The sequence below is a fragment of the Nerophis ophidion genome, linkage group LG29 (assembly GCF_033978795.1).
Source record: "Nerophis ophidion isolate RoL-2023_Sa linkage group LG29, RoL_Noph_v1.0, whole genome shotgun sequence".
In the NCBI taxonomy this organism is placed as follows: Eukaryota; Metazoa; Chordata; class Actinopteri; order Syngnathiformes; family Syngnathidae; genus Nerophis; species Nerophis ophidion.
The window spans coordinates 19,954,098-19,974,599 of record NC_084639.1 but is presented as its reverse complement, the minus strand read 5'-3'; the positions used below and the strand labels follow the sequence as shown (position 1 = coordinate 19,974,599).

At 39.0% G+C, this 20,502-nt stretch overlaps 1 protein-coding gene across 1 annotated transcript in view; it reads left to right on the top strand.

The window, feature by feature from the left end:
- Positions 1-20,502, top strand: part of fat2 (FAT atypical cadherin 2) — a 250,515-nt gene that overhangs the window by 136,362 nt on the left and 93,651 nt on the right. Inside the window, 4 exon segments of the mRNA XM_061891855.1 lie at positions 2,208-2,407; positions 6,041-6,194; positions 10,305-10,538; positions 14,571-14,960. Of these exon segments, the coding sequence (XP_061747839.1) occupies positions 2,208-2,407; positions 6,041-6,194; positions 10,305-10,538; positions 14,571-14,960 (978 nt within the window).

The window sequence follows — 20,502 nt, the reverse complement described above, 5'->3', positions numbered from 1 at the left end:
CAACACCCGGAGGACCGTCAACACAATAATAATAATAATAGATTTTATTTGTAAAAAACACTTTACGTTGAGCAAACAACCTCAAAGTGCCACAGTGTAAAAAATAGTAATAATACAAATAAATAAAATATAAAACTAGAAACAGCCCAAAAGCTACAACCAGCATGCATGTCTATAGAAAGGCTTTTTTTTAAAAAGATGGGTTTTTAAGCCTTTTTTTAAAAGCATCCACAGTCTGAGGTGCCCTCAGGTGGTCAGGGATAGCGTTCCAGAGCGGAGCAGAAAGTCCGGTCTCCCATTGTTCGAAGCTTTGTCCGTGGAGGTTGGAGGAGGTTACCCTGTATAGACACAATAATAAAATGAAAGGATTCTCCAATTGTTCTCCCCCAAAAAACGTTATTTATATTCTAATAACACTCGCTAATGGAGCAGAAAATTGACATGAATAATAAATGTTGGCGAGTTAAAGAAGTGGAGAGCGCCTCTGTGCTGCTGCTGCTACTGCAATATTTACATCCAAACTTCTTGTAAAAGACTTGTTTACATATTTGTTTATTTATTTATGTGCAAACCCCGTTTCCATATGAGTTGGGAAATTGTGTTCGATGTAAATATAAACGGAACACAATGATCACTTTCAATTTGCAAATAATTATTAACTTTAGAATTTGATGCCAGCAACACGTGACAAAGAAGTTGGGAAAGAAGGCAATAAATACTGATAAAGTTGAGGAATGCTCATCAAACACTTATTAGGAATATCCCACGGGTGTGCAGGCTAATTTGCGTGCCATGATTGGGTATAAAAACAGCTTCGATGAAATAATCAGTAATTCACAAACAAGGATGGGGCGACGGTCAACAATTTGTTAGAAAATTGTCGAACAGTTTTAGAACATTTCTCAACCAGCTATTGCAAGGAATTTAGGGATTTTACATCTACGGTCCGTAAAATCATCAAAAGGCTCAGAGAATCTGGCGAAATCACTGCACCTAAGCGATGATATTACGCACCTTTGATCCCTCAGGCGGTACTGCATCAAAAACCGACATCAGTGTGTAAAGGATATCACCACATGGGCTCAGGAACACTTCATAAAACCACTGTCAGTAACTACAGTTGGTCGCTACATCTGTAAGTGCAAGTAGAAACTTTGCTAAACTGTAAAACAAACGGTAATCTACTGGCAGCTACGGCTGCCAAAGGAAAAACCATAAAATTAAAGTAAAACACTGTAAACCAAATAATGATCAAAAACATTATATTTACAGAAATGTTCATTAAAATTTTACAGATTTTTTTACTAAATTGTTAACATCAACCGTCATTAAGTGACGATTGATATATATATATATATATATATATTTATATATATATATATATATATATTCAAACCAACCAAAAAAGAGCAGAAAACGAAACAACATCATCTGGTACAATCCGCCATTCAGTAAAAACGTCTCAACCAATATCGGCCACAAGTTCCTCACTCTTATCGACAAACACTTCCCCAAAGGCAACACCCTAAGAAAAATATTCAACAAGAACAACATTAAATTGAGCTCCAGCTGTATGAATAACATACAACAAATCATTTCAAACCACAACAAAGCAATTGCAAAAGGACTGCCTACCCCCAGACTAAACGACTCTGAAACCAACAAGGAATGTAACTGTCGCAAGAAACCTGATTGCCCTCTCAACGGGGGGTGCTTACAGACATCAGTCATTTACCAAGCAATTAACACATCCGACACTTACGTAGGATTAACCGAAGGAGCGTTTAAAACCAGATGGAATAATCACAAGGCCTCCTTTAGAAACCAGACTCTGCGGAATTCTACAGAACTCAGCAAGCACATTTGGAACCTCGAAGACAATAATGTTGAATATTCAATAAATTCTTGCATCCAGCACACCTTACAACAGTGGTAATAAAAGATGCAACCTATGCTCAAAAGAGAAACTGTTTATCATATATCATCCAGACCTGTCATCCCTCAACAAGCGCGGTGAAATCATTTCAACATGCCGCCTCATGAGCCAATCACCACGCCCCTATGCCAGCCTGTACCCACCCACTCTGTGCCCTATGTAAACCATTCTATGTGAATCCTTCCATTAAAATCTCCTGATGATTGAGGGAACCCCTCATGAAACAGTTCTGTAGAAGGTTCCTCACGCTCTGCTGTCTCCGCGCTCACAGAGGGAGACCCCCTGGGACGCTTCGCCGTCATCCACCAGGACGAGGGCGAGTGGGGTTTGATCGCCAAGGAGCCCCTGGACCGCGAGGCCGCAGACGGATACACGCTGAAGATCACGGCCAGCGACGGAAAGTTCCAGACGCCGGTGAGCGTGCACGTGAGCGTGCTGGACGTCAACGACAACAGTCCTCAGTGTGACCAGGTCAGTACGCACTTCCTCTTCTTGATGGACACTTTCATGGAGTCTAGGACTTCACTATAAGGCTTGTTTGTTTGTGTTTTAGTTTTTCCTCAGTGTGTGTTTGCGCTGTTTCCCCCTCAGCTGTGGCTGATTGGCACCTGGCCACACCTTGTGTCAATCAGCCCACCCCTATTTGTACCTGCTTTTGTCCTCCGGTCAGCCAGCACTCTTATTTTGTCTGTTTCCTGTTTTTTTTCCTGTGCGCTGTTTCCCCCTCAGTTGTGGCTGATCGGCACCAGGCCACACCTGGTGTCAATCAGCCCGCTCCTATTTGTACCTGCTTCTATTTGTACCTGCTTTTTTTCTCCGGTCAGTCAGCGCTCTTATTTTGTCTGTTTCCTGTTTTTTTTTCCTGTGCGCTGTTTCCCCCTCAGCTGTGGCTGATTGGTACCTGGCCACACCTGGTGTCAATCAGCCCACTCCTATTTGTACCTGCTTTTATTTGTACCTGCTTTTGTCCTCCGGTCAGTCAGCGCTCTTATTTTGTCTGTTTCCCTGTTTTTTTTTCCTGTGCGCTGTTTCCCCCTCAGCTGTGGCTGATTGGTACCTGGCCACACCTGGTGTCAATCAGCCCACTCCTATTTGTACCTGCTTTTATTTGTACCTGCTTTTGTCCTCCGGTCAGTCAGCGCTCTTATTTTGTCTGTTTCCTGTTTTTTTTTCCTGTGCGCTGCTTCCCCCTCAGCTGTGGCTGATTGGCACCTGGCCACACCTTGTGTCAATCAGCCCACCCCTATTTGTACCTGCTTTTGTCCTCCGGTCAGCCAGCACTCTTATTTTGTCTGTTTCCTGTTTTTTTTCCTGTGCGCTGTTTCCCCCTCAGTTGTGGCTGATCGGCACCAGGCCACACCTGGTGTCAATCAGCCCGCTCCTATTTGTACCTGCTTCTATTTGTACCTGCTTTTTTTCTCCGGTCAGTCAGCGCTCTTATTTTGTCTGTTTCCTGTTTTTTTTTCCTGTGCGCTGTTTCCCCCTCAGCTGTGGCTGATTGGTACCTGGCCACACCTGGTGTCAATCAGCCCACTCCTATTTGTACCTGCTTTTATTTGTACCTGCTTTTGTCCTCCGGTCAGTCAGCGCTCTTATTTTGTCTGTTTCCCTGTTTTTTTTCCTGTGCGCTGTTTCCCCCTCAGCTTTGGCTGATTGGCACCTGGCCACACCTGGGGTCAATCAGCCCAATCCTATTTGTACCTGCTTTTGTCCTCCGGTCAGTCAGCGCTCTTATTTTGTCTGTTTCCCTGTTTTTTTTCCTGTGCGCTGTTTCCCCCTCAGCTTTGGCTGATTGGCACCTGGCCACACCTGGGGTCAATCAGCCCAATCCTATTTGTACCTGCTTATGTCCTCCGGTCAGTCAGTGCTCTTATTTTGTCTGTTTCCTGTTTTTTTTTTCCTGTGCGCTGTTTCCCCCTCAGCTGTGGCTCATTGGCACCTGGCCACACCTGGTGTCAATCAGCCCACTCCTATTTGTACCTGCTTCTATTTGTACCTGCTTTTGTCCTCCGGTCAGTCAGCGCTCTTATTTTGTCTGTTTCCTGTTTTTTTTCCTGTGCGCTGTTTCCCCCTCAGCCGTGGCTGATTGGCACCTGGCCACACCTGGTCTCAATCAGCACACTCCTATTTGTACCTGCTTCTATTTGTACCTGCTTTTGTCCTCCGGTCAGTCAGTGCTCTTATTTTGTCTGTTTCCTGTTTTTTTCCTGTGCGCTGTTTCCCCCTCAGCTGTGGCCGATTGGCACCTGGCCACACCTGGTGTCAATCAGCCCACTCCTATTTGTACCTGCTTCTGTCCTCCGGTCAGTCAGCGCTCTTATTTTGTCTGTTTCCTGTTTTTTTTTCCTGTGCGCTGTTTCCCCCTCAGCTGTGGCTGATTGGCACCTGGCCAGACCTGGTGTCAATCAGCCCACTCCTATTTGTACCTGCTTCTGTCCTCCGGTCAGTCAGCGCTCTTATTTTGTCTGTTTCCTGTTTTTTTTCCTGTGCGCTGTTTCCCCCTCAGCTGTGGCTGATGGGCACCTGGCCACACCTGGTGTCAATCAGCCCACTCCTATTCGTACCTGCTTCTATTTGTACCTACTTTTGTCCTCCGGTCAGTCAGCGCTCTTATTTTGTCTGTTTCCTGTTTTTTTTTCCCTGTGCGCTGTTTCCCCCTCAGCTGTGGCTGATTGGCACCTGGCCACACCTGGTGTCAATCAGCCCACTCCTATTTGTACCTGCTTCTATTTGTACCTGCTTTTGTCCTCCGGTCAGTCAGCGCTCTTATTTTGTCTGTTTCCTGTTTTTTTTCCTGTGCGCTGTTTCCCCCTCAGCTGTGGCTGATTGGCACCTGGCCACACCTGGTGTCAATCAGCCCGATTCCTATTTGTACCTGCTTTTGTCCTCCAGTCAGTTCTGGATTATTGTCTTGTCAATGTCGCGCCGTGTCTTATATTTGCAGCGTAGCGGTAAGCTATATCCGTTAGATGTTTGTAGCTTACTGTTCTTCCAGTTTGTTTTGTACTACACCAGGGTTTGAGAACCTATGGTTCTAGAGCCAGATGTGGCTCTTTTGATGACTGCACCCGGCTCTCAGATAAATCTTAGCTGACATTGCTTAACACGATAAGTAATGAATAATTCTGCTGGTAGTCACAGCGTCAAAAATAACGTTCAAAATAAAAAAAAGTTCTCATGCATTTTAATCCATCCATCTGGTTTCTACCGCACCTGTTCAAGAAGTCGCATTAATGGTAAGTAGTATTTTATGTATTGTGGGTTCAGTGTTATTTAAAAAGAATAAAATACTTATTTTATTATACTCTAAAAATGTTGGTTTTACTTAAAAATGCACACATTTAGTTGTGTTCAGTCTTAAAAAAAATATTATTTGGCTCTCACGGAAGTACTTTATTAACGTTACTACTTCTATTTTCCTGCTCGCTACCCGCTAGCTTCCACGCTAGACCCTTTTTGTTTTTGCTAGCTTCCGTGTTAAGCTCCTTTTGTTTTCCAGCTCCCATGCTAGTTCCCTTAGTTTGTTATCCTCCTCGTGCGCACTTTGTTAGTACCTTTTTGTTTGTTCTTGTTCTAATATTTTAATTAAATCATGTTTTCCTGTTCAATGCCTGCCTCAGTCCCTGCATCTTGGGGTTCGTTACAAACAAACTCTGAAAATATGTATATATATATATATATATATATATATATATATATATATATATATATATATATATATATATATATTTATTTATTTATTTCTTTCTATTTTTTTTGTCATTTTTGGCAAATTATGAACCTATTTAGAATCGGTATAAAAAGGAAAAGTAAAATTTTGCCGTCTGAGCTGCCAGTATTTTTTCGTGAAATCTGACTTTTTCCACAAAAAAAAGATGTAGATTTTACGATAAAACAAATGGTCATTTGCCAGATTTCTACCATAAAATTAAATTTTTTTTACAGCGAAATATTGTAAATAAAACAACAGCATGGCTGTTTTTTAATGGTAAGTTTCTACCAACCGACAAATAAGTCTTCGAAGCGATGCAAGGTTCCTTCACGTAATATGTCGCACGTTATTTTCTTTCTTCACGTAACATATCACTCGTCATTTTCTTGCAGCCGCTTTACACGGAAGTGCTGTTGGAGAATTCTCCCTCCGGCACGTTCGTGCTGAAGGTGTCGGCGTCGGACGCAGACATGGCCGCTAACGGACTTCTCTCCTTCAGCCTGCATGGTCCTGATGCTGACAAGTTCCTTCTGGACCCGAGGACAGGTAGGACCTATTATTATACAGCATTATTCACATGTGAATAACACATATACAGTCTATTATACAGCATTATTCACATGGGAATTACACATATACAGTCTATTATACAGCATTATTCACATGTGAATAACATAAATACAGTCTATTATACAGCATTATTCACATGTGAATAACACATATACAGTCTATTATACAGCATTATTCACATGTCAATAACATAAATACAGTCTATTATACAGCATTATTCACATGTCAATAACATAAATACAGTCTATTATACAGCATTATTCACATGTGAATAACATAAATACAGTCTATTATACAGCATTATTCACATGTGAATAACACATATACAGTCTATTATACAGCATTATTCACATGTCAATAACACATATACAGTCTATTATACAGCATTATTCACATGTCAATAACATAAATACAGTCTATTATACAGCATTATTCACATGTCAATAACATAAATACAGTCTATTATACAGCATTATTCACATGTGAATAATTTAACATTTAGGTTTAGATTTACCATGTAGGTTTAACATTTATAAATTTTTAAATTAAGATTCCACAATTTTGACCTGAGTAAGGCTGCCAGATAAGGATGTGCTTGAAGAAGAAGACACAAAACGGCAGGTTTTATGTTTCCAAACTTTACTTTCTACCTCTTGCTGGTCCTGACAGAATTGCTATTGTGACATCCAGTGGACACATTCAGAACTGCAGTTCTGAATGTTAGGTGGAACATCTGATAGGTGGAACATTTATTTTCGCGGAACATTTGTTTGTTAGAACATTTTGTTAGGTGGAACGTTTGTTAGGTGGAACATTTGTTAGGTGGAACATCTGTTAGGTGGATCATTTATTTTGGTGGAACTTTTGTTTATTGGAACATTTTGTTAGGTGGAACGTTTGTTAGGTGGAACATTTGTTAGGTGGAACATTTGTTTGGTGGAACATTTTGTTAGGTGGAACATTTTGTTAGGAGGAACATTTGCGAGCTGGAACATATTTTAGGTGGATCATCTGTTAGGTGGAACATTTGTTTTTTGGAACATTTTGCTAGATGGAACGTTTGTTAGGTGTAACATTTGTTAGGTGTAACATTTATTTTGGTGGAACATTTGTGTGTTGGAACATTTGTTAGATGGAACATTTGCGAGGTGGAACATTTTGTTAGGTGGAACATCTGATAGGTGGAACATTTATTTTCGCGGAACATTTGTTTGTTAGAACATTTTGTTAGTTGGAACGTTTGTTAGGTGGAACATTTGTTAGGTGGAACATTTGTTAGGTGGAACATTTGTTAGGTGGAACATTTGTTAGGTGGAACATTTATTTTGGTGGAACTTTTGTTTCTTGGAACATTTTCTTAGGTGGAACGTTTGTTAGGTGGAACATTTGTTAGGTGGAACATTTGTTAGGTGGAACATTTGTTTGGTGGAACATTTCGTTGGGTGGAACATTTTGTTAGGCGGAACATTTGCAAGGTGGAACATATTTTAGGTGGATCATGTGTTTGGTGGAACATTTTGCTAGATGGAACGTTTGTTGGAACATTTTGCTAGATGGAACGTTTGTTCGGTGTAACGTTTGTTAGGTGTGACATTTATTTTGGTGGAACATTTGTGTGTTGGAACAGTTTGTTAGGTGGAACGTTTGTTAGGTGGAACATTTGTTTGGCTCAACATTTGTTAGGTGGAACATATGTGAACATTTGTTAGGTGGAACATTTGTTTGGCTCAACATTTTTTAGGTGGAACATATGTGAACATATGTTTGGCGGAACATTTGTTTGGTAGAACATTTGTTTGGTGCAACATTTGTTTGGTGGAATATTTCTTAGGTGGAACATTTGCGATGTGGAACATTTTGTTAGGTGGAACATCTGATAGGTGGAACATTTATTTTCGTGGAACATTTGTTTGTTAGAACATTTTTTTAGGTTGAACATTTGTTAGGTGGAACATTTATTTTCGCGGAACATTTATTTTCGCGGAACATTTGTTTGTTAGAACATTTTGTTGGGTGGAACATTTGTTAGGTGGAAGATCTGCTAGGTGGAACATTTATTTTGGTGGAACTTTTGTTTATTGGAACATTTTGTTAGGTGGAACATTTCGTTAGGTGGAATATTTTTTTAGTTGAAACATTTGTTATGTGGAACATTTTGTTAGGTGGAACATTTTCTTAGGTGGAACATTTTGTTAGTTGGAACATTTGCGAGGTGGAACATATTTTATGTGGATCATCTGTTAGGTGGAACATTTGTTTGTTGGAACATTTTGCTGGATGGAACGTTTGTTAGGTGTAACATTTATTTTGGTGGAACATTTGTGTGTTGGAACATTTTGTTAGGTGGAACGTTAGGTGGAACATTTGTTAGGTGGATCATCTGTTAGGTTGAACATTTGTTTGTTGGAACATTTTTTCTAGATGGAACGTTTGTTAGGTGTAACGCTTGTTAGGTGTAACATTTATTTTGGTAGAACATTTGTGTGTTGGAACATTTTGTTAGGTGGAACGTTTGTTAGGTGGAATATCTGTTAGGTGGAACATTTGTTTGGCTCAACATTTGTTAGGTGGAAGATATATGAACATATGTTTGGTCGAACATTTGTTTGGTAGAACATTTGTTTGGTGCAAGCTTTGTTTGGTGGAACATTTGTTAGGTGGAACATTTGTTAGGTGGAACATTTGTTTGGCTCAACATTTGTTAGGTGGAACATATGTGAACATTTGTTTGGTGGAACATTTGTTTGGTAGAACATTTGTTTGGTGCAACATTTGTTAGGTGGAACATTTGTTAAGTGGAATATTTGTTAGGTGGAACATTTGTTTGGCTCAACATTTGTTAGGTGGAACATATGTGAACATATGTTTGGTGGAACATTTGTTTGGTAGAACATTTGTTTGGTGCAACATTTGTTAGGTGGAACATTTGTTAAGTGGAATATTTGTTAGGTGGAACATTTGTTTGGCTCAACATTTGTTAGGTGGAACATATGTGAACATATGTTTGGTGGAACATTTTTTGGTAGAACATTTGTTTGGTGCAACATTTTTTAGGTGGAACATTTGTTAAGTGGAATATTTGTTAGGTGGAACATTTGTTTGGCTCAACATTTGTTAGGTGGAACATATGTGAACATATGTTTGGTGGAACATTTGTTTGGTGGAACATTTGTTAGGTGGAACATTTGTTTGGTTGAACATTTGTTTGGTGGAACATTTTGTTAGGGGGAACATTTGTTAGGTGGAACATCTGTTAGGTGGAAAATTTATTTTGGTGCAACTTTTGTTTATTGGAACATTTTGTTGGATGGAACGTTTGTTAGGTGGAACATTTTGGTTAGGTGGAACATTTTTTTAGTTGGAACATTTGTTAGGTGGAACATCTGTTAGGTGGAACATTTATTTTGGTTGAACTTTTGTCTATTGGAACATTTTGTTAGGTGGAACGTTTGTTAGGTGGAACATTTGTTAGGTGAAACATTTGTGAGGTGGAACATATGTGAACATATGTTTGGTGGAACATTTGTTTGGTAGAACATTTGTTTGGTGCAACATTTGTTAGGTGGAACATTTGTTAAGTGGAATATTTGTTAGGTGGAACATTTGTTTGGCTCAACATTTGTTAGGTGGAACATATGTGAACATATGTTTGGTGGAACATATGTGAACATATGTTTGGTGGAACATTTGTTTGGTAGAACATTTGTTTGGTGCAACATTTGTTAGGTGGAACATTTGTTAGGCGGAACATATGTTTGGTGGAACATTTGTTTGGTAGAACATGTGTTTGGTGCAACATTTGTTAGGTGGAACATATGTGAACATATGTTTGGTGGAACATTTGTTTGGTGGAACATTCGTTAGGTGGAACATTTGTTTGGTGGAACATTCGTTAGGTGGAACATTTGTTTGTCCCAACAGCAGGTTCTTTCATTAAAAAAACAACTCATTTTTTAATACTTGGCAAGCTCATCAGGCAACTTGGTCACATGACACTCAGCCAAGCCAATCAGAGGCCTGGATATTGAACAGTGCCGTGATTGCTTTGATGGAGTGGCCACTAATACGCTGACCCCGCCCCCTCAGGTGAACTGTTCACGATGGCGGTACCGGACAGGGAGACGGAGTCGGAGTACAGCGTGGCGGCGAGAGCCACGGATGGCGGCGGGAACTGGTGCCAGGCGGACATCTTGCTCAACATCCAGGACGCCAACGACAACCCGCCGCGCTTCTCCTCCGCCCGCTACCAGGTCACCGTCTTCGACAACACCACCGTGCGCACGCCCGTCGCCGCCCTCTACGCCAAAGACCCGGACGCAGGTAGGCCACCTGAAACCGGAGAACCGGGACCGGGTCTGGACTTGTGGGGAACACGCCTTGGAAAGGTGCTTTCAGGTTCTTCATGACAAGGCCTGTGCTTGTTAGTCCAAGGTGTTCATTGCAACACACCTAATTCTTCATGCCCCGCCCACCTCACTCCAAGTGTGTGTGTGTGTGTGTGTGTGTGTGTGTGTGTGTGTGTGTGTTGTGAAATTCCTAGTAATCCTTATGAGTCGCCTCTTCTTGTTCATTCTTGTCGTCAATGAGCCTCAGTTTCACTTCAGTGTGTTTGAACACTGAAACCTAATCACTACACACACACACACACACACACACACACACACACACACTAGGACAGGTGGGTCTTAACGTGAATGGAGAGGTACAACAGAAAATACACACGTTTGCTAACAAATGCTTCTTGGCAGCTCATATTTCCCATTTTAAAGCAAAGGCCACAAAATTTTAAAGTGGCCTTCCACGTCAATGGTCCACCGCATAATTTTAATCTGGCCTACCACATCATTTACATCGATCCGCCACAGCATTTTAAAATGGCCTTTCACGTCATTTAAAGTGGTCTGCGACATCATTTATATGTGGCTTTCATATCATTTAAAAGTGGCCTTTCCCGTCATCTAAAGTGGTCCACCAGATAATTTTGAATTGACCTTCCACATCATTTACATCGATCAGCCACATAATTTTTAACGTCGCCTTTCACGTCATTTAAAGTGGTCTGCCACATAAATCTAATGTGACCTTCCACATCATTTTATAGTGGCCTTTCCCGTCATCTAAAGTGGTCCACCGATAATTTTTAATTGACCTTCCACAAAATTTACATCGATCAGCCACATAATTTATAACGTCGCCTTTCACGTCATTTAACGTGGTCTGCCACTTCAATCCAATGTGACCTTCCACATCATTTTATAGTGGCCTTTCCCGTCATCTAAAGTGGTCCACCACGTAATTTTAAAGTGACCTTCCACATCATTTACATCGATCAGCCACATAATTTGTAACGTCGCCTTTCACGTCATTTAATGTGGTCTGCCACATCAATCTAATGTGACCTTCCACCTCATTTTATAGTGGCCTTTCCCGTCATCTAAAGTGGTCCACCACGTAATTTTAAAGTGACCTTCCACATCATTTACATCGATCAGCCACATAATTTATAACGTCGCCTTTCACGTCATTTAACGTGGTCTGCCACATCAATCTAATGTGGCCTTCCACATCATTTTATAGTGGCCTTTCACATCATTTAATGTGGTGCGCCACATGATTTTAATTTTGCCTTCCCCGTTATTTAAAGTGGTCCACCACATCATTTTAAAATGGCCTTCCACGTCATTTACATCGATCCGCCACATAATTTTAAAGTGGCATTTCACGTCATTTAACGTGGTCCGCCACATCTTTTTAAAAGTGGCCTTTCACATCATTCAACGTGGTGCGCCACATGATTTAAATGTGGCCTTCTTTGTCATTTAAAGTGGTCCACCGCATTATTCTAAATTGGCCTTCCACGACATTTACATCGATCCGCAACATCATTTTAGGTGGCCTTTCACGTGATTTACACCGATCCGCCACGTCATTTTAAGTTGGCCTTCCGCATATTTTTAAAATGGCCTTTCACATCATTTAATGTGGTGCGACACATGATTTTAAAGTGGCCTTCCCTGTCATTTAAAGTAGTCCTCCATATCATTTTTAAAATGGCCATATCATTTTCAAGTGGCCCATCCCATAATTTTAACACAGCATGCCACATCATATTATGTGGTCTGCCACATTTTTAAAGTGGTCTGCTACATGATTTTTAAATCGGTCATCCACGTCATTTAAATTGGTCCGTCACGTCATTTTATTCGACACTTCACATCCATTTTAATTGGCTTTCCACATAATTTAATGTGGCCTTCTACGTCATTTAAAAGGGTCTGCCATATAATTTTAAACTTGCCTTCCACATCATTTAAAGTGGTCCGCCACATCATTTAATTCGACACTTCACATCCATTTTAAGTGGCCTTACACATCATTTTAAAGTGGCCTTATACATCATTTAAAAGGATCTGCCATGTAATTTTAAACATGCCTTCCACGTCATTTAAATTGGTCCGCAACATCATTTAATTCGATCCTTCACATCCCTTTTAATTGGCCTTCCACATAATTTTAAAGTGGCCATCTACGTAATTTAAAAGGATCTGCCATGTAATTTTAAACTTGCCTTCCACGTCATTTAAATTTGTCCGCAACATTTAATTTGACACTTCACATTAATTTTTTAACGTGGCTTTCTATGTTATTTAAAAGGGTCTGCCATATAATTTTAAACTTGCCTTCCACATCATTTAAATTGGTCCGCAACATCATTTAATTCGAAACTTCACATCCATTTTAATTGGCTTTCCACATCATTTTAAGGTGGCCTTCTACGTCATTTAAAAGGGTTTGCCATATAATTTTAAACTTGCCTTCCACATCATTTAAATTGGTCCGCCACGTCATTTAATTCGACACTTCACATCCATTTTAAGTGGCCTTACACATCATTTTAAAGTGGCCTTATACATCATTTAAAAGGATCTGCCATGTAATTTTAAACTTGCCTTCCACATCATTTAAATTCGTCCGCAACATCATTTAATTTGACACTTCACATTCATATTTTAATGTGGCCTTCTATGTTATTTAAATGGGTCTGCCATATAATTTTAAACTTGCCTTCCACATCATTTAAATTGGTCCGCAACATCATTTAATTCGACACTTCACATCCCTTTTAACTGGCCTTCCACATCATTTTAAAGTGGCCTTCTACGTAATTTAAAAGGATCTGCCATGTAATTTTAAACTTGCCTTCCACGTCATTTAAATTCGTCCGCAACATCATTTAATTTGACACTTCACATTCATTTTTTAATGTGGCCTTCTATGTTATTTAAAAGGGTCTGCCATATAATTTTAAACTTGCCTTCCACATCATTTAAATTGGTCCGCAACATCATTTAATTCGACACTTCACATCCATTTTAAGGTGGCCTTCCACATAATTTTAAGGTGGCCTTCTACGTCATTTAAAAGGGTCTGCCATATAATTTTAAACTTGCCTTCCACATCATTCAAATTGGTCCGCAACATCATTTAATTCGACACTTCACATCCATTTTAATTGGCCTTCCACATCATTTTAAAGTGGCCTTCTACGTCATTTAAAAGGGTCTGCCATATAATTTTAAACCTGCCTTCCACATCATTTAAATTGGTCCGCCACATCATTTAATTCGACCCTTCACATCCATTTTATTTGACCTTCCACATAATTTTAAGGTGGCCTTATACGTCATTTAAAAGGGTCTGCCATATAATTTTAAACTTGCCTTCCACATCATTTAAATTGGTCCGCAACATCACTTAATTCGACACTTCACATCCATTTTAATTGACCTTCCACATAATTTTAAGGTGGCCTTCTACGTCATTAAAAAGGGTCTGCCATATCATTTAAAATTTGCCTTCCACATCATTTAAATTGGTCCGCAAAATCATTTAATTCGACACTTCACATCCATTTTAATTGACCTTCCAGATCATTTAAAAGTGGCCTTCTACGTCATTTCAAAGGGTCTGCCATGTAATTTTAAACTTGCCTTCCACATCATTTAGAGTGGTCTGCCACATCATTTTCAGGTGACTCATACCATTATTTTAACACAGCATGCCGCTTCATTTTATGTGGTCAGCCACAACATTGTTTGGTCTCCCACATCATTTAAGGTGGCCTTGCATATCATTTATAGTGGCCCACCAATTTAAATGATGTGGAATGTTCTGCACCTAGTTACCATCTGATGTTCCAAGCATTTAGTTTGCTTATGGAAAATCAGGACTGCAGCTCTTTGGTACTTGGTCTCAGTTGTACCCACGGTCTTGGTAGATCACCCCAGGTGGTTGCATTGCAGATGTTGCACATCCCCAGCTTGCAAGTGAAGCCAGTAAATATTTTCTCAGGTATAAACTCGGAGGTGAGGTATTCCCTCCTGGCGGGCGGCGGCGGTTACTTCTCCTTGGACCAGATATCCGGCATCCTGCGCCTGGAGCGACCCCTGACCCCCGACACGCCGTCCAGTCTGGAGCTGAAGGTGAAGGCCACCGACCGCGGACTCCCTCGGCAACTCTTCTCCGTCGCCACGGTGACGGTGGAGGTGGTGTCTCTGGAGGACTACCAGCCCATCTTCCTGAGCAGCGACTACAACGTCCAGATCCCGGAGTCTCTGTCCGTGGGCTCCGAGGTGCTGCGGGTGTCGGCCCTCACCAGAGAAGACCCGGGCCCGGACCCCGTTGTCTACCGCATCCTGTCGGGGAACGAGGACGGACGCTTCCTGTTGGAGCCTAAAACTGGTAAGACGCACCTCTTCCTAGTTTTATTCAGCTGGAGCCTATCCCAGCAGACTTTGTGTTCCGGTTGACCACGTTCACACCTTTAGTTCTCATTGCCCCCCAATAATTTTTCACTTCCTGCCACGGGCGCCAACCTCGTTAGTCAGCACGTTCGCCTCTCATGCGAACGATCCGGGTCACGGCACCACTGAAACCCACGTGGGTCGGTTCCGGCCTTTAGTGTTCCAAACGGGACGCCAACCTCGTTAGTCAGCAGACGATGCGGGTCACGGCCCCACTGGACCCAATGTGGTTCAGTTCCTGCCTTCTGTGTTCCAACCGGGACGCCAACGCTTGCCTCTCAGGCAGTCGATCCGGGTCACGGTACCACTGTAACCAATGTGGTTAACTTCCTGCCTTTTGTGTTCTAAATGGGACGCCAACGCTCGCCTCTCACGCAGATGATCCGGGTCACGGCACCACTGTAACCAACATGGTTCACATCCTGCCTTTAATGTTCCAAACGGGACGCCAACCTCGTTAGTCAGCATGCTCACTTCTCATTCGAACGATCCGGGTCACGGCACCACTCTAACCAATGTGGTTCAGTTCCTTCCGTTTGTGTTCCAAACAGGACGCCAGCCTCGTTAGTCAGCACGCTCACTTCTCATTCGAACGATCCGGGTCACGGCACCACTATAACCAATGTGGTTCAGTTCCTGCCCTTTCCATTCCACACGGGACGCCAACCTCATTAGTCAGCAGACAATCCGGGTCACGGCACCACTGTAACCATTGTGGTTCACTTCCTGCCTTTAATGTTCCAAACGGGACGCCGACCTTGTTAGTCAGCATGCTCACTTCTCATTTGAACGATCCGGGTCACGGCACCACTCTAACCAATGTGGTTCAGTTCCTTCCGTTTGTGTTCCAAACAGGACGCCAGCCTCGTTAGTCAGCACGCTCACTTCTCATTCGAACGATCCGGGTCACGGCACCACTATAACCAATGTGGTTCAGTTCTTGCCCTTTCCATTCCACATGGGACGCCAACCTCATTAGTCAGCAGACAATCCGGGTCACGGCACCACTGTAACCAATGTGGTTCACTTCCTGCCTTTAATGTTCCAGACGGGACGCCAGCCTCGTTAGTCAGCACGCTCACTTCTCATTCGAACGATCCGGGTCACGGCACCACTCTAACCAATGTGGTTCAGTTCCTGCCCTTTCCATTCCACACGGGACGCCAACCTTATTAGTCAGCAGACAATCCGGGTCATGGCACCACTGTAACCAATGTGTTTCAGTTTGCCTTTTGTGTTACAAACGGAACGCCAACCTCGTTAGTCAGCAGACAATCCGGGTCACGGCACCACTGTAATCAACGTGGTTCAGTTCCTGCCTTTTCGTGTTCCAAACGGGACGCCGGCCTTGTTAGTCAGCATGCTTGCCTCATGCAGACGATCCGGGTCACGGCACCACTGTAACCAACCTGGTTCAGCTCCTGCCTTTTCTCTTCCAAACAGGACGCCATCCTCGTTAGTCAGCAAACTTGCCTTTCATGCGGACGATCTGGGTCACGGCACCACTGTAAACCAGCGTGGTTCACTTTCTGCCTAACCTATACTGAATTTTTCAACACATTTTATTATTATTTTTAGTATTTTTTTTTTTTTTACACATATCATTATAATTACATTTTTAAACAGAATGTTTCAAATTCAGTGCACAAAAATTGCCAAAATTTACCACCAGTGAGTTTTGAAGGACTTAATACGGAATTTGTTGTCACTGATTTTTTTTAGTACACATATTTTTTATTACATTTTAAAACACAGTATTTTATATCCAGTGTAAAAAAAAAAATAGGTGTATAAAATTTACCAAAATGTGCCACTGAAATTGTCTACAATGATTGTTTTGCACATATTTTTTAATAACATTTTTAAAACACAGTATTTTATATCCAGTGTAAAAAAAAAAAAATAGGTGTATAAAATTTACCAAAATTGACCACTGAAATTGTCTACAATGATTGTTTTGCACATATTTTTTAATTACATTTTAAAAAACAGTATTTTATATTCAGTGTAAATAAAATAAGTGTATACAATTTACCAAACTTTCCACTGAAATTGTCTACAATGATTGTTTTGCACATATTTTTTAATTACATTTTAAAACACAGTATTTTATATCCAGTGTAAATAAAATAAGTGTATAAAATTTACCAAATTTACCACTGAAATTGTCTACAATGATTGTTTTGAAAATATTTTTTAATTACATTTTAAAACACAGTATTTTATATTCAGTGTAAAAAAAAATAAGTATATAAAATATACAAAATTTACCACTGAAATTGTCTACAATGATTGTTTTGCACATATTTTTTAATTACATTTTAAAACACAGTATTTTATATTCGGTGTAAATAAAATAAGTGTATAAAATTTACCAAATTTTCCACTGAAATTGTCTAAAATGATTGTTTTGCACATATTTTTTAATTACATTTTAAAACACAGTATTTTATATCCAGTGTAAATAAAATAAGTGTATAAAATTTACCAAATTTTCCACTGAAATTGTCTACAATGATTGTTTTGCACATATTTTTTTAAATTACATTTTAAACACCGTATAAAAACAAATGATGCTTTAAAAAATACCAAATTTTGCCAATTTTATGTGGTCGAAAAGTCAGAATCTTCAAAAGGAACAACTACAGAGTTTGTTAGAACAGTTTTGTTTACTCATAACCAGATAGTACAAAGTTGGATTGAATCGATAGTTTCTCATGAGACAAAAGATGGTGCACCCTCATGAAAGGAATTAGTAAGAGCGCACACCAGGTTTGGTCTTCCCTTCTTTTTTTACGCTCCATGATGGCCTGATTTGTATCGTAACAACTTATGTAACTTCCCAATGTTCGGGGTGACTTGACCTCCCATGTCGTGTCCCATTTAGTTCGGAGGTAACCCTAAGACAGAAATGTTTGTACACAAATAATGTGTTTTGGCAAACCACATTTTTAAACACCAGCTCTTTTCTCATAACATTTTCTTCCATGAATACTTGACTGTAAAAAAAACAAAAACGTGCGATGCGTTATGTTTTTTTCATATGTTTCTTTCCCGGGTGTTGCTGAGTTGCCCTTCGGCAGGAAAACCAGCGGAATGGAATTCACACTTGAAACCGTATTTGTCGCTGCAAGGCAGCTTCTTTTTCTCTCATTAATTTATGCTAATAATACTTCTCGTTGTAATGTGACGCTGCATAATATTGTTCCGGCACAGGATGCTGCTGTAAGCACACCTGCTGGTGATTGTGTCTTTAAAACCACAACATTGTACCCAGCCGGCACCAGACATTGACACAACCTCCATTCTACGTACGTGTCCTTTAAATGTCGCCTCGAAAAATAGTTGTATTTGTACTTCGAGACAACTTTGGATCCACGTCGTTGGTTAGGAAATAACATTTCAAAGGTCAAATCAAGGTCAGACTCAAACTTTGATTAAACGTTGTCTAAAAGCATGTTGTTTCAACGTTGTATTTGTGTTGTTGAATATTAGGAAAAGACTACATTTCTACGGTCAAATCAACGTCACAACCTGACAATGTTGTATTTGTGTTGTTGAATCTTTGGGGTTCCTTTGTTGTTTTTTAAAGTGGCCCTAAAAAGTAAAATAAATACAATGAAATAGTTGTAAAAAAAGAAGGAATAAAAAGTGGCCAATCAAGTAAAATAAATAAAATGAAATAGTTGTGTATATATATATATATAGATTTTATTTTATATTTTTCTATTTTTTTTTTAAGTGGGCAAAAAAAAAAGAAGATGGATGGATGGAAAAAAAGTGGCCAAAAAAGTATAAAAAAATAAGATGAAAAAATTTAAAATAAATAAAAAGTGGCTTAAAACAAAAAGCCGATACAAAATTCCTGAAGTGGATTTTTTTATTATTATTATTATTATCATTATCTATAAGTGGGCAAAAAAGTAAAACAAATATCATTTTTTGAATTGAAATAAATTTTTAAAAAAAAGTGGCCAAAAAAGTATTAAAAAATTAAAAGAAAAACGAAAAAGAAAAAAAAGTGGCTGAAAACAAAACGCCGATACAAAATTCCTGAAGTGGATTTTTTTATTATTATTATTATTAAGTGGGCAAAAAAGTAAAACAAATATCATTTTTTAAATTGAAAAAAAAAAAAAAAAAAGGTGGCCAAAAAAATTATATAAAAAATTAATGAAAAAATAAAAATAATTATTATTATTATTTTTAAGTGGGCAAAAAGGATGAAGATGGATGGATGGAAAAAAAAGTGGCCAAAAGAGTATAAAAAAATAAAATGAAAAAATACAAATAAAAAAAGTGTCTGAAAACAAAAAGCCAATACAAAATTCCTGAAGTGGATTTTTTAAAAATTATTATTATTTTTAAGTGGGCAAAAAAGTAAAACAAATATATTTTTTAAATTAAATAAATAAATAAAAATTGGCCAAAAAGTATAAAAAAATTTGAGGAAAAAATAAAAATAAAAAAAGTGGCTGAAAACAAAAAGCCAATACAAAATTCCTGAAGTGGATTTTTTTTAAAATTATTATTATTTTTAAGTGGGCAAAAAAGATGAAGATGGGTGGAAAAAAAGTGGCCAAAAAGTATAAAAAAAATAAAATGAAAAAATAAAAATAAAAAAAAAGCTGGCTGAAAACAAAAAGTTGATACAAAATTCCTGAAGTGGATTTTTTTTATTATTATTATTTTTAAGTGGGCAAAAAAGTAAAACAAATATCATTTTTTAAATTGGAATAAATAAATAAAAAAAGTGGCAAAAAAAGTATTAAAACATTAAAAGAAAAAAGAAAAAGAAAAAAAAGTTGCTGAAAACAAAACGCCGATACAAAATTCCTGAAGTGGATTTTTAAAAAAGTATTATTATTTTTAAGTCGGCAAAAAAGTAAAAGAAATATCATTTTTTAAATTTAAGTAAATAAAAAAAAGTGGCCAAAAAATTATATGAAAATTTATTGAAAAAATGTAAATAATTATTATTATTTTTAAGTGGGGAAAAAAGATGAAGATGGATGGATGGAAAAAAAAGTGGCCAAAAGAGTATAAAAAAATAAAATGAAAAAATACAAATAAAAAAAAGTGGCTGAAAACAAAAAGCCGATACAAAATTCCTGAAGTGTATTTATTTTATTATTATTATTATTATTATTAAGTGGGCAAAAAAGTAAAACAGGTATCGTTTTTTAAATTTAAATAAATAAATAAAAAGTAGCCAAAAAAGTATAAAATAATAAATTTAAAAAATAAAAATTAAAAAAAGTGGCTGAAAACAAGAAGTCGAAACAAAATTCCTGAAGTGGATTTTTTCCATCCATTCATCCATTTTCTACCGCTTACTCCCTTTTGGGGTCGCGGGGGGCGCTGGCGCCTATCACAGCTACAATTGGGCGGAAGGCGGGGTACACCCTGGACAATTCACCACCTCATCGCAGGGCCAAAAGTGGATTTTTTTTTATTATTATTATTTTTAAGTGGGCAAA